We start from the raw sequence: 15,060 nt of genomic DNA on the forward strand, positions 1-15,060 counted from the left end.
TGATAAAAGATGTCATAGACACCCACCTCTGTTCAGTGATGGTCGTTCCAGGTTGACAAAAATGAACGATCATCTCTGGCTAAGATGTCTGCCAGTTTTCTGGAAGTCCTCTCATAGCAAGTCCAGTTGCTCTCTTCTACCAACCACAGATTACTATGTACCTGGATGACTGAGATTCTTCACAGATATGTTTCTATGCACTTTGGGATGAGATCCCTTCGACTGGTGCGGGAGTATGAGAGGACTTCCAGAAAACCGGCAGACATCTTAGCCAGAGAGGATCGTTCATTTTTGTCAACCTGGAACGACCATCACTGAACAGAGGTGGGTGTCGAAGACATCTTTTATCAGCCACCTACAATGCAGCCATCAGCATTCTGATTCGGATTCTATGATGATCCATGAAGGCCAATTTATGCTGACAACCCGGTCCTCGCAGATGGCGTCGCAGATGGCGTCTGCGTAGCCCCCCCCTTCGCAGACGCTCTGCGCGCACCTCCCAAAAATTGTGACCACCGCAGAAGCCTCGCAGACAAGAGGGCTCTGATTGGTCCACTCTACATCCGCTGTACACGCACTTCCGCTTCCCTACTTTCCCGGTTTGTTTTGTTTTCACGACCGCCATTTTTAAAAACACGAGCGAAGATGGAGCAGCATGAAGAGCGGTTGATCGAGGAAGTGAGGAAGTATGTACATCTATACGACTCCAGTTCTAGTCATTATAAGTAACCGGAGGATAAACACTCCACTAACCACACCCACCAACTACTCCTAGCGATTTCGCGACTTCGCGCCCCCTTGCGTTGTGGCGGTGAATAACAGTGCGCACGCTGCTCAACGATAAATTACAACTGTCTGCGAAAAGCTATCTGCGAAAGTCTTGTCGCAAGAGCATGCAGAGGCCCTGAGAGGATAAATACTGGATACTCCCTATTAGTCAGACAGAACTGAGGATGCCTTTAGGATGAGAGGCGAAACATCTTCAAGAATCTTCAAGCAAGTCCAGTTGCTCTCTTCTACCAACCACAGATTATTATGTACCTGGATGACTGAGTATCTTCACAGATAAGCCATGGTATTATGTTGCTCAGAAAACCCATTTGGAAAACTGCGAGTGCTTGTTTGTGTTTACGTGGGCCCCTTGTTATTTTATAGATATTCACCAACACCCCTTCACTCCGCCCCATTTCAGCCTACAATCAGTAAACACCCAGCACAGCCAGATAATTTTGCTGTGCGCAAAAAATCCACCCTGTGCTTCAAAAAAACCGTAAAGACAAAACCGAAAATAAACACTGATAAAATAAATACAGTGCTTTCCATGATGGAGTCATTTATTAGTGGTGATGGAGATGAAACTGGACACAGGATTGTTTGAGTGTCCTGCTGTATACAGTATTACAAATCAAGCGAATACTTTTTTTTTTCATTACAAAGAAAGACAGGACAGCGTTTTGCATGTGTATAGTGTTATCACCTGGCTGAATGGTTGATCGTGTCAATTAAAATGCTAACGATGCGAATATGTAAAGCTTGAAAACTCATTACAGAGAAAAATAGGATAGCAAAGGCACTCTTGGCCCTTCTCGGAAATCAGTACGAGCCAAGTTTTGCGTGTTTATCGTGTCATAACTTGATTTACAGATAGCTCAATATGGCTAAGTGTCCTTGAAAGTGCCCTCTAATCCCGGAGCGTAAACATGCAAAACATAATTCCAAAGTACAAGAAGACAACAAAGTCCTTCTTGAACATTCTCATAAAACAATATGAGCCAGGTTTATTTCGCAGGTTTATTGTGTTGTAAATCGGCTTTCAAGCAGTCGAATGGCTAAGTGCAGTTGAAAGCGATGTCGTGACAGTCCTAGTTAAAGGTGCTGACTGCAAAGTTGAACTCTGGGCAAAAATGTTCTATTTTTTTTGCTGGAGTTTTGAGATGTTTTGCATCGATTTTGAAGTTGATTTGAGTTGAAATCGAGGAGTTGCGATGCTGCACACATCATGCATCCTGTGTGTAAATGTTTTGCCGAGATAAAATGTGTCCCATGTTTTACGATTCCGGAGATTGCCAAAGCAATCTCCATATCACGTGACCACCGTGGGGTGCGTTTGACCTACTTTTAACCAAAATAAGTCGGCGTGGGCAAACATGGCGGACTCGGTTCTCCCACCAGCGGAAAAGAAAAGGAAAATATGAAAGTGAATCAGCTAGAAAGCACACCAGAAAAGCAATGGAAACCAAAAGGCTGTCGTGAAGGGACAGCTCGACCACTGGAATCGACTGAAGGATGAAACAGGCGTGAAATCTGACGAAGAATTTGCAGCGCTTGTCTTGGATTGGTGAGTCTGAGTACGGAGTTATACAACCCCGATTCCAAAAAAGTTGGGACAAAGTACAAATTGTAAATAAAAACGGAATGCAATAATTTACAAATCTCAAAAACTGATATTGTATTCACAATAGAACATAGACAACATATCAAATGTCGGAACTGAGACATTTTGAAATTTCATGCCAAATATTGGCTCATTTGAAATTTCATGACAGCAACACATCTCAAAAAAGTTGGGACAGGGGCAATAAGAGGCTGGAAAAGTTAAAGGTACAAAAAAGGAACAGCTGGAGGACCAAATTGCAACTCATTAGGTCAATTGGCAATAGGTCATTAACATGACTGGGTATAAAAAGAGCATCTTGGAGTGGCAGCGGCTCTCAGAAGTAAAGATGGGAAGAGGATCACCAATCCCCCTAATTCTGCACCGACAAATAGTGGAGCAATATCAGAAAGGAGTTCGACAGTGTAAAATTGCAAAGAGTTTGAACATATCATCATCTACAGTGCATAATATCATCAAAAGATTCAGAGAATCTGGAAGAATCTCTGTGCGTAAGGGTCAAGGCCGGAAAACCATACTGGGTGCCCGTGATCTTCGGGCCCTTAGACGGCACTGCATCACATACAGGCATGCTTCTGTATTGGAAATCACAAAATGGGCTCAGGAATATTTCCAGAGAACATTATCTGTGAACACAATTCACCGTGCCATCCGCCGTTGCCAGCTAAATCTCTATAGTTCAAAGAAGAAGCCGTATCTAAACATGATCCAGAAGCGCAGACGTCTTCTCTGGGCCAAGGCTCATTTAAAATGGACTGTGGCAAAGTGGAAAACTGTTCTGTGGTCAGACGAATCAAAATTTGAAGTTCTTTATGGAAATCAGCGACGCCGTGTCATTCGGACTAAAGAGGAGAAGGACGACCCAAGCTGTTATCGGCGCTCAGTTCAGAAGCCTGCATCTCTGATGGTATGGGGTTGCATTAGTGCGTGTGGCATGGGCAGCTTACACATCTGGAAAGACACCATCAATGCTGAAAGGTATATCCAGGTTCTAGAGCAACATATGCTTCCATCCAGACGACGTCTCTTTCAGGGAAGACCTTGCATTTTCCAACATGACAATGCCAAACCACATACTGCATCAATTACAGCATCATGGCTGCGTAGAAGAAGGGTCCGGGTACTGAACTGGCACAGCCTGCAGTCCAGATCTTTCACCCATAGAAAACATTTGGCGCATCATAAAACGGAAGATACAACAAAAAAGTCCTAAGACAGTTAAGCAACTAGAATCCTACATTAGACAAGAATGGGTTAACATTCCTATCCCTAAACTTGAGCAACTTGTCTCCTCAGTCCCCAGACGTTTACAGACTGTTGTAAAGAGAAAAGGGGATGTCTCACAGTGGTAAACATGGCCTTGTCCCAACTTTTTTGAGATGTGTTGTCGTCATGAAATTTAAAATCACCTAATTTTTCTCTTTAAATGATACATTTTCTCAGTTTAAACATTTGATATGTCATCTATGTTCTATTCTGAATAAAATATGGAATTTTGAAACTTCCACATCATTGCATTCCGTTTTTATTTACAATTTGTACTTTGTCCCAACTTTTTTGGAATCGGGGTTATACACCGAATGTTTTGATCTTACAGAGGAAGAAACGATAACGCAAAAGCTGTAACAGAGAAAAGATATTCGTCTTTTGTATCACAGATCTATTCGCAAACGTCACTTACAAATTGCATCCCTGTGACTCAAAACTCTCCGAGGTTGATGCAGAGTCATGATGTTTTCCGCATGTCACCATCTTGGTGTGACGCAGTTCCATAGTTATGCTAATTAGTTAAAACTCTTCACGTTTGACTGTTTCCGTAGGGCCATACTGTTAACCTCAGGACGTAGGATATTCGGCCCCAAAATGGAGAAAAGCGACTCTTAGCCCATCAAAATGATCACATCTCGTCCGCATGATATTGTTCTTGCAGGACATAAAAAAAATGCCATAAACAATTTAAAGGAGAACTGAAGACAAATTTTTATCATCAAAATTCTATTTCTCTCATTTTATTAAATATAGGAATGCATTTTTGATCACTACTTTGTCATGGCTAGGAGCGTTTGAAATATGCTATGTAAAACATCAGTCCACACGTCAAAGCAATGGCCGTAAATGAGATTCGTTGAGACCTGTGCAAGACATCGTACAGCGGAAATCAAAGTGACCAACATCTGCCAACGTTGTCAAAAGACGCGCGCGCCCTCTTTCGAATTCTGACGTAATCAAGCCGGAAGTTTTGTTTGTTTTGATAGCAATCAGGAAAGTTTGAAAAAAGTAGGCAGTAATCGCCGTTTAAACTTGTTTTTGTGCAATACTTCGTTTGGAAAACAGTTTTCAAAATGGCGGCACTGACACCTGGCTGACACTTCACGTTTCGAAGTCTTGTCAAGATCGCGCGGATAAGTGACGCCTGCCGTGGACCAAACGAACTAAATTCAACATGGCTAAAAACCGAATAGGCCGATAAGTATCATATTTAATTGCAGTTAGTTGCCAATACGAGTCACGATATAAGGTTACTAAAACCGAAAACGTAATTGAATAACACGTTAATTAAAGCATGCTAACTCTGTTTGAACCGTTGTAGGTTCTGGGGGCGGAGCTTCATGTAAATGGGTGGGCTCAAGGAGTAAGAAAAATCATTTAAATCGTATTCAACCCCAACTATTTAACAGATAGTGACACATTTTGACAGATTTTAGCGAATGATGCTTTGAAGCTTTATGGAAAACCAATTATGGGCCATTTATGTACCGTAAATTATAAAGTATGTCCATGTTTCTAGGTAAAATAGAATAGATATTAAAGCAACAAGGAAAGGTACAACCTAGTGCAATTTTGCTATACAATCCAACCAAGTGGTTTTTGCGTTCTCAGAGTAAAAGATTTTGATCTGAGTGAATATTTGGTGGTGGTGCAGTATGTGCAGGCGGTTGCCATGGTGCACTGGAAGCAGGGATCATTTTCTTCAGCGACCTCATTTGAAAACGGAGCCGTGTATTTTTCATCAGGCTTTTTTGTGCAGATTTGGCTCAGGCTGGAGTTTCCCCGCTTTCAGGCTCTCCTGCTGCATTCATGCAACTCTGATGAGTGTTTCTTTTATAGATATAACCACACGTGTGCTGTAGTCAATGAGCAGATCTTCTTGTTTGGGGGATGTGAAGCAGATGGATCCTACTATAAAGACATTCATGTCCTGAATATCGGTAAATTGCTCTATTTTGTAAAGGTAATTCAGTACGCAATATGTTTCAAAAGTCTGAGTCCGTCACCAGGAGCTACTTTTGTTTGGCCGCATAAAACAGGCTAATAAACTGTCTGCTCGTTCATCTGGAGCTCTCTGTATTTGTGACTCATCTTCTTCTTGTGCCTTAGAGCAGGGATGTCGAACGCATTTTCGACTTTAAACTTTACACAAAGAAAAATCTGTTCAAAGATGAATCAAAGAAAAATTCTATCCATCCATCCATTATCTGTAGCCGCTTTATCCTGTCCTACAGGGTCGCAGGCAAGCTGGAGCCTATCCCAGCTGACTACGGGCGAAAGGCGGGGTACACCCTGGACAAGTCGCCAGGTCATCACAGGGCTGACACATAGACACACTCACATTCACACCTACGGTCAATTTAGAGTCACCAGTTAACCTAACCTGCATGTCTTTGGACTGTGGGGGAAACCGGAGCACCCGGAGGAAACCCACGTGGACACGGGGAGAACATGCAAACCTTCGCACAGAAAGGCTCTCGCTGGCCACGGGGCTCGAGCCTGGACCTTCTTGCTGTGAGGCGACAGCGCTAACCACTACACCACTGTGCCGCCCAGAAAAATTCTAAATTGTCTTAATTTATATGCATAAAAATATGCAGAAGTTTCCACCCTCCCTTTAACTTTTCCATATTTTGTAGTGTTACAACCCGGAATCATGAATCACAAATCTACACAAAATTTAATATAATAGTGAAATTTTGTTAAAACAAACAAACAAACAAACAAACAAACAAGTTGACATGTTCATCCTCATACCTGTGAAACCCCTAATGCAAAGAGACATGGTTACAAGATCAGATTTTTTCACTTGCTAATGAAGAATTAACACATATCATTAACGCCTGAGTTTATGACCTTGATCGAGTTTGGCTGAGCCGCATTCAAAGCCATTGTAAAATCCTCGATATTGAAACACCTGTGATTTTATTACAGTAACTGAATTCCTTATTAATATAAATGCATCAAAGTCCTTCCCACGCCATGCGGCGCATAGGGCGGCGCCGATCTCCGTTTCTGTAACCCTCAGCCTCTCGCCTATTACATAGCTAGGGTTACCGTGGGGGGCGGGTCCTCTGGTAACCGCGAGAGTTTGACTCCCCACTCGCATCTGTATTGCAGTGTGCCTTGCCAGACGGCAGTAGGTACCATTTTTATGATGGTCTTTGGTATGACCCGACCGTGAGTCGAACTCGCGATCTCCCGATCGAGAGGTGGACACACTAACCACTAGGCCAACTCGCTGTCACATACTGTATATATAGAGGATATTACGTGCTTGCGCAAAGATATGAAGTTTATTTTTGAGTGGCAAATGTATATATAGTGGGGCAAAAAAAGTATTTAGTCAGCCACCAATTGTGCAAGTTCTCCCACTTAAAAAGATGAGAGAGGCCTGTAATTTTCATCATAGGTACACTTCAGCTATGAGAGACAGAATGGGGGGAAAGAATCCAGGAAATCACATTGTAGGATTTTTAATGAATTAATTGGTAAATTCCTCGGTAAAATAAGTATTTGGTCACCTACAAACAAGCAAGATTTCTGGCTCTCACAGACCTGTAACTTCTTCTTTAAGAGGCTCCTCTGTCCTCCACTCGTTACCTGTATTAATGGCACCTGTTTGAACTCGTTATCAGTATAAAAGACACCCGTCCACAACCTCAAACAGTCACACTCCAAACTCCACTATGGCCAAGACCAAAGAGCTGTCAAAGGACACCAGAAACAAAATTGTAGACCTGCACCAGGCTGGGAAGACTGAATCTGCAATAGGTAAGCAGCTTGGTGTGAAGAAATCAACTGTGGGAGCAATTATTAGAAAATGGAAGCCATACAAGACCACTGATAATCTCCCTCGATCTGGGGCTCCACGCAAGATCTCACCCCGTGGGGTCAAAATGATCACAAGAACGGTGAGCAAAAATCCCAGAACCACACGGGGGACCTAGTGAATGACCTGCAGAGAGCTGGGACCAAAGTAACAAAGGCTACCATCAGTAACACACTACGCCGCCAGGGACTCAAATCCTGCAGTGCCAGACGTGTTCCCCTGCTTAAGCCAGTACATGTCCAGGCCCGTCTGAAGTTTGCTAGAGAGCATTTGGATGATCCAGAAGAGGATTGGGAGAATGTCATATGGTCAGATGAAACCAAAATAGAACTTTTTGGTAAAAACTCAACTTGTCGTGTTTGGAGGAGAAAGAATGCTGAGTTGCATCCAAAGAACACCATATCTACTGTGAAGCATGGGGGTGGAAACATCATGCTTTGGGGCTGATTTTCTGCAAAGGGACCAGGATGACTGATCCGTGTAAAGGAAAGAATGAATGGGGCCATGTATCGTGAGATTTTGAGTGAAAACCTCCTTCCATCAGCAAGGGCATTGAAGATGAAACGTGGCTGGGTCTTTCAGCATGACAATGATCCCAAACACATCGCCCGGGCAACGAAGGAGTGGCTTCGTAAGAAGCATTTCAAGGTCCTGGAGTGGCCTAGCCAGTCTCCAGATCTCAACCCCATAGAAAATCTTTGGAGGGAGTTGAAAGTCCGTGTTGCCCAGTGACAGCCCGAAAACATCACTGCTCTAGAGGAGATCTGCATGGAGGAATGGGCCAAAATACCAGCAACAGTGTGTGAAAACCTTGTGAAGACTTACAGAAAACGTTTGACCTCTGTCATTGCCAACAAAGGGTATATAACAAAGTATTGAGATTAACTTTTGTTATTGACCAAATACTTATTTTCCACCATAATTTGCAAATAAATTCTTTAAAAGCCAGAATATGTGATTTTCTGGATTTCTTTCTCATTCTGTCTCTCATAGTTGAGGTATACCTATGATGAAAATTACAAGCCTCTCTCATCTTTTTAAGTGGGAGAACTTGCACAATTGGTGACTGACTAAATACTTTTTTGCCCCACTGTATATATCACGAGTGAGCAAAGAAAACGAGTGATATATTTTACAACACAAGAAGATAAACTTCACATCTTTGCGCCACCATATAATTAACAGTTATTCCACGAAAACGAGTCGTATGTGAGCTGATAGTGGCTATAAGCCACGTACGACAAGATTGAGTGGAATAACTGTTTTATTCTATCTACATTCACTGGATTTTGAGAAACAGAGCATTTTTATTTTTATTTTTTGCAAATTCGATAAATAAAAACTTTATCCAAAACGTCCGGCAAAATAATTTCCGCTTAGAATGTAAACAAACCGGTGAAATGACAGGAGCAATTTGCGAAAAATGCGATGATAATAATAATTCTTGGAAAAAAAATTTTAAAAGCTACATTCTCACCGTCAAATACTTTCATTCCATATTTTGTTGCTTTTTTTTGAGGTTTTGTTTTCGAGTAGAGTTTTTATTTCATCCTCGGTTGGTTCAGCAAGACGCTCCGCCATTTTGTTTTCCTCCACTCACGGTATATGAGCTGATAGCCTTGTAGTAGAGAAGCCAATCAGAGCACGTGATTGCTCATATCCAGTGAATGTGGATAGAATAATCTGTATTACACCATGGTGCTGTTGAATTCTTGAATCTGATTAGTCAGAATCAAGAAGGTGTTGCTGCTGATTAATTTTCGACAACAGCACCTATTGGTGTAGATAGATAGGCAGGCAGGCAGGCATATGGGTCCGTCTCAGAAACTGGTCTCTCATTTGGGACATTATGGTCAAAAAATAAATTTTCTAATTGTACTTTTTTTTTTTTGCATTTACCTAACACTCGATGTTTCTTTTGTCATGTTTAATAAGAATAAAAGAGTATCTTGCTTTATCTGGCCTCCACTGTGGAAAATGTTTTTGATTACAATTCAAATGCTTTTGTAAAATTGATTTGCATATAAAATAACTCCATCATGAAGAATTAAAGCCCCTCCTTCACAGATGAGTGAAAATATTGAATAAATTTCCTCTTTTTGATTGCTTGGGTTAAAAATGCCAAATTATGATGACTGAATTGATTATTCACTTAAATATGAATAATATGATACATTGTGGGTATTTGATACGGTGAAATAGGACACAGTGGAAAAATCAAGAACACACCGGAAAGATGAGAATAACGGCGCTGGTAAAAGAACAGCGACTGTACCGGCTGAAGGTCGCGCGGGTCTCTGCTGCGGCGCGTGAGCAACGGGACATCACTACCGCACCGGACAGAGCGCGAGGCGGGGCAAAACGACTGGCCGTAGATTCTATCAAAAGTTCGATCTAAATTGACCATGGTTGCAAAATATTGGCCAAAAATACGCAAACACTATGAAATATGAAAGTAAGATGAAAAAGAAACATTCTATTGCCTTATGCTGCAAGACTAAAACAAAATAAAACTGTCAAGACTCACCTTTTCAGCGATAACGTCCGAACAGATCACTCGCGTAACAGAAAGACCGCAAATGGAAGCACGATCAACTTCTAACTGTTGGAGTGGAAAATTCCATTCTACACATGCAAATTGTTAATGTGTGTCCTTCCCCGCACACAAATAACACGCTACGGTAAAAAATAGACCACAACTCATTTTATAGCTCAGAAATTCATACGAGACCAGCTACCATCGTAACATATTCTGTAAGAAACATATTCTATACCTAACTTTCAGCTTTCGTTTTAAAAAACAAAATCGCAGATTTATAACTAAATTTTTATATGACGTAGTGATTTTAAGTTACTACTTTCGGTGAGGTCGTGACCTTGACCCTGAGGCTTTCCGTTTAGATCAAAACACACGATCGTATTGGTTTTGGGTATGCGGAAAATGGTGTTATGATAGTGATAAAATATTTTGCATGATGTTTAATTACGGTTATGATTATTCTCTGAGCGCACCAATCCTTAGGTGGATAAAGTTACAACTTAAAATACAATTAGTGATAACTGTAGACTTTTCAGTGGACTACAACCTTTTTAAGGGAATGCGATGTTGTCAACCATTTATCATGTCCCAGATCAAGCCGCCATTTTTCCACAAATTTGCAGAATTTTTGCCAAATTCTGAATATTCACATCAAAGATTTAGTTTTATCTGTATTATTTCTTTCATCATTTTATTTCAAATTAAAACCAACATCACCATTCAAAACCGTATAGTTTATTGACTGTGAGTATATTTAGTGAGGTTCCCCCACAGTACCCAGTTTCTGAGATAGACCCATATATAAACTTCATATCTTCGTGCCACTGTGTAATGTTCTTTATATTATATAGACACCTTCACACACAAAAAAAGCAAGTTAATCAAAAGAATTTTAATTTTGAACCGGTTCGCCATTTTGACAGCGCACGTCAAGTCAGCAGGAAAACACTGGAGTGACATCATTGGAGTGAAATATCAGGAATTATTATCCATACAGGCCACTTTTTTTGATAGAATAAAAACGTGTTCTATTCCCTTCTATCAGGTTTTGTTCATTTGGTTCGAAAGCATGCAATATTGTTAGCATATCGCTTATCCTACGTGTATTACATCACTTTACCCAATGGAGAACGAGCGTCAAATATGGTTTACGTTTGAATATTGCATGGTTGTCAAGACAACATGACGTCACACATCGGCGCTGATGTAAATATTCAATGCATGCGCAGGAGCATTTCTTTGCTCGCTGGCAGTAAATACCTCCCCGTCTTAACTTTTTGTAAAATCTATAATTGTTCCGTCAAATGTGTATGAATAATAATAATAATAATATTGGCTGGCTTTTTATCGTGGTCTATCAGATATATTCCATTCAGCTCCTCATCTTTGACTCGTTCAGTATCATGCTAGCTGAATGGAATATATCTGATAGACCACTCAACACCAGCCAATTTTATTTGTCGCTCAGATCCACGATGTATTTCGTATGAAAAATGCAAGTTTTCAACACGAGAAGATAAACTTCATATCTTCAAACCAATGTGTGATTTTCTTTTTATTATATCGACCCATTCACAAACAAAAAGTGCCCACGTTCATCAAAACAATTCATCGATCTCATCATGAGTGAGGATATTGAAAAATATGTCATGGTTTTGGTTCTCGATGTCCTGGATGTAGTTCGTATGAAAAATTAGAGTGGCGTATTTCCCAGTAAAACACTCGTGCTCCTGTAATATTTACAAATATAAAATGTTACACAACATGGAATACTAACATCTTTTCCCATTGTGTTGCTTAACAACTAAAGTTGCATAGTATGGCGGAGTAATTGCTTGTAGCTCGTATTATTAATAATAACTCAATTATATATCGAACACTGGACTTTTATCATATCGTTTTTAATATAAAAGCAAATCTTCCTTCTTTGTTAGAGACCATGACATGGCAGAAAAGTGAGGTAAAGGGCGAGTCGCCGCTCTCCTGCACTGGTCAGACCTTCACAGCTCACCATGACAAGGTCAGCAATACAATCTAAAGCAACCGATCATGCAAAAGCTCTGCTTTTCTTTGCCTGGTTTATGAACGCTATGTACGTATTGATTTGTGACATGCACACTGTTTGTCTATCACAGGATATTTATTTGTTTGGAGGGACGATCCAAAGCCCAGATGGAAAAATTTCATCGACCAATGAAATTCACAAGCTGAGCCTAGGTAAATGCCAGAGGTGGACAAAGTACCCAACTTCATTACGGAAGTCAAAGTACAGACCCCACTGGTCAAATGTGACTCCGATACAAGTGAAAGTTGTCCAGTCAAATTTTTACTCAAGTTAAAGTACTGAAGTACTTGCTTTTAAAAATACTTAAGTATTAAAAGTGCATTTTCTGTCAATGCATCATTGTATTATTGCCACAATGCTTACAAAACCTAATGCCTCTGAAACAACCCTCTGGATTATTTTGTGAATTCAAAAAATGAACGCATGCTGTGCCATCATGGTGGTTTAACGTTAAGCTCGTTAGTCAGTGAAACTCCACCTGATATGCTAGCAAACTCTTTTCAAACTCAAAATCATATTGGGTAGCTAACGCTACTAGAAAAGAAAGATTTCTATATTCTGTTTATTTGGCAAGATTATGCTAAAACATATTTCTGTGTAGGTGCAATTGGTAATTAAGTGATCAATCTAATTAAATCAGTCTCATTAATAGTCTCATTAAATCAGTCTCATTGATAATCTCATTAATTAATACCATTAATTTTGGTGCTTAATAATAAATTACCAAACAGCTAAATTATGGTACATTCCAAATTATTATGATAATTTACCGTATTACATAACTCATATGCACCTTGGAATTCTTTTGAGATGGGGCGACTTCCAAAAATATCAGTACAACAAATAAACACACAGTTTCAGTAATAATTGAATTTATTATAACAAAGATTAAAAAAAATGAATAATAGCTGTTGAAATCTTCAGCAAACAATGAGGTGTGTGTGTGTGTGTGTGTGTGTGTGTGTGTGTGTGTGTGTGTTGTGGTGAAGACAAAAGATTAGCTTTGTGTTGCTAGCTAAGACAAAGGAATGCTAGCTAAGATGTGTTTGTGTGTGTGAGGCCTTGTGGCCACGTGTTTCTAAGTAAAACAAGAGAGTTAGCTTTGGTTGCTAATTGAGATGTGTTTGTGTGTGTGAGGCCTTGTGACCACGTGTTTCTAAGTAAAACAAGAGATTAGCTCTGTTGCTAACTAAGGTGTGTTTGTGGGGGGAGGATGACGACCTCGTGGTCCCTTGAGACAATACAATTAGCTCTGGATGCTAATGAAACAAAAGAATTAGCCGTAGCAGCTAATTCCACTGAAATCTTGATGAGGTCAAAATATGTGTAATAATGAAATTAAAGGTTAGAAAGGAATAGAGAGAGAGAGCATGCAACTTATCTATTAAGCAATTGAGAGATCAACACAAATAGAACAAGCATTCATTCAACACCCTAAGTGTTTACAGTGTACACAATTAAACCGTTCCTGAGTTTAAATTCACACTTCTTCATAAAGCTAATTCCTAAGACTAGTTTTTCTGCCCAAATGCCAGTCTCTTACTTCAGTATCTTGCTCCCAGTGCAAGATTATAAGAAGATGTTCCGAGACTTTTGGAGTTTCACCGTTGTGGAGACGATTCCATGGAAGGCAGAGGATTTCTTGGTCCGAACGCTTCGTAGTTCGTGGAGGAGAAGTCTCTGATCAAATAATGTGCACAGCGCTTTAATTAGAAGGATCCGGTCACTTCTAACTTTAAATTAACTGCTTGGGCAGCAGTTCATAACGTTACTATAATACGAAAAAAAAACGGTTGTAACTCATCTGAGTTAGATCGCGCAATTCTGGATTTCTACCGTGGCCAGTGGTAAACAAAGAAATCGCGCTAAATCGTGGATGCTCTGAGAGCAGATGTCTCCTTTGTCTGTTACCGCGTGGTTCACAGATCCGAGGAGATAGTGTCTCTTTATGCCTACGGATCCAAGTCCTAGAACCAAAAGAGGAAGAGAGTAGCGTGCCTTAGTTTCTTATGGAATCATGGAGGAAGTGACGTAGGTGATCCCGCCCACATGTGACGTAGGTCAACGCGGAAGTTGGCTGATGGGAAATGTAGTTTCTTAAAGGGGCTGTGTGTTGTACCTACATCTGAAAGGACTTCAGATAAGTTAACGTTATTCATGTTAGCGTAACTCTGTTTTTACGTGCTAACTAACAGTGTCCAAGTTAACTAGCTATGTGTTAATAGTAGAGCAGGTTAAGCAAACCATCGTGCACTTTGTGATATAAGCATGAAATTTGGCATGATTGTTGCTTATAGGTCACTTTTTCAGAAAAAAGTGCTAGCCACGAAAAAATTTCAATATGGCGGCCATTTTTCAAGATGGCCACCAGACGCATCCTCGTTTCATGTTTTTGTTAAGAAAACACAGAGTAAATTGTTATATAAACATGAAATTTGGCAATAATGTTCTGTGTAGGTCATGTTATCAGTTAAAAGTGCTAGCACTCCAGAAAATTCAATATGGCGGCCATTTTTCAAGATGGCCGCCAGACACGTACCCATTTTGTGGCTTTGTTAAAAAGCCACAGTGCATATTGTCATATGAACCTGAAATTTGGCAATAATGTTCTGTGTAGGTCATGTTTTCAGTTGAAAGTGCTAACAGACCAAAACATTCAATATGGCAGCCATTTTTCACGATGGCTGCCAGACGCACATCCCCATTGTGTGGTTGTGCTCATGTGTGCCCCTAAAATGGACTGCTATTGCCGGGATGGCAATGAGCTCTCATTGCTTACAAAATATCCCAAATGGCTTGTGAACCACACAGCCTCTGGCAGTCAAGTGTCCACCCTAGCCTTCCAGAGCCGGCAGGGGTGATTTTGCAGATAGAGGTGGTGCGAAAGGCGGGTATCTGGCGCCTCAAAACCAGTTGCTCTTGGCAGAAGAAACTGAGTAATGGCACTAACTGGAAGGGGA

General features: G+C 40.6%; 1 protein-coding gene across 1 annotated transcript in view; it reads left to right on the top strand.

The window, feature by feature from the left end:
- Positions 1 to 15,060, top strand: part of zmp:0000001301 (rab9 effector protein with kelch motifs) — an 85,386-nt gene that overhangs the window by 35,059 nt on the left and 35,267 nt on the right. The window contains 3 exon segments of the mRNA XM_060909608.1: positions 5,504 to 5,604; positions 11,970 to 12,055; positions 12,171 to 12,252. Coding sequence (XP_060765591.1) covers positions 5,504 to 5,604; positions 11,970 to 12,055; positions 12,171 to 12,252 — 269 coding nt within the window.

The sequence above is a fragment of the Neoarius graeffei genome, chromosome 25 (genome assembly GCF_027579695.1).
Source record: "Neoarius graeffei isolate fNeoGra1 chromosome 25, fNeoGra1.pri, whole genome shotgun sequence".
NCBI classification, from domain to species: Eukaryota; Metazoa; Chordata; class Actinopteri; order Siluriformes; family Ariidae; genus Neoarius; species Neoarius graeffei.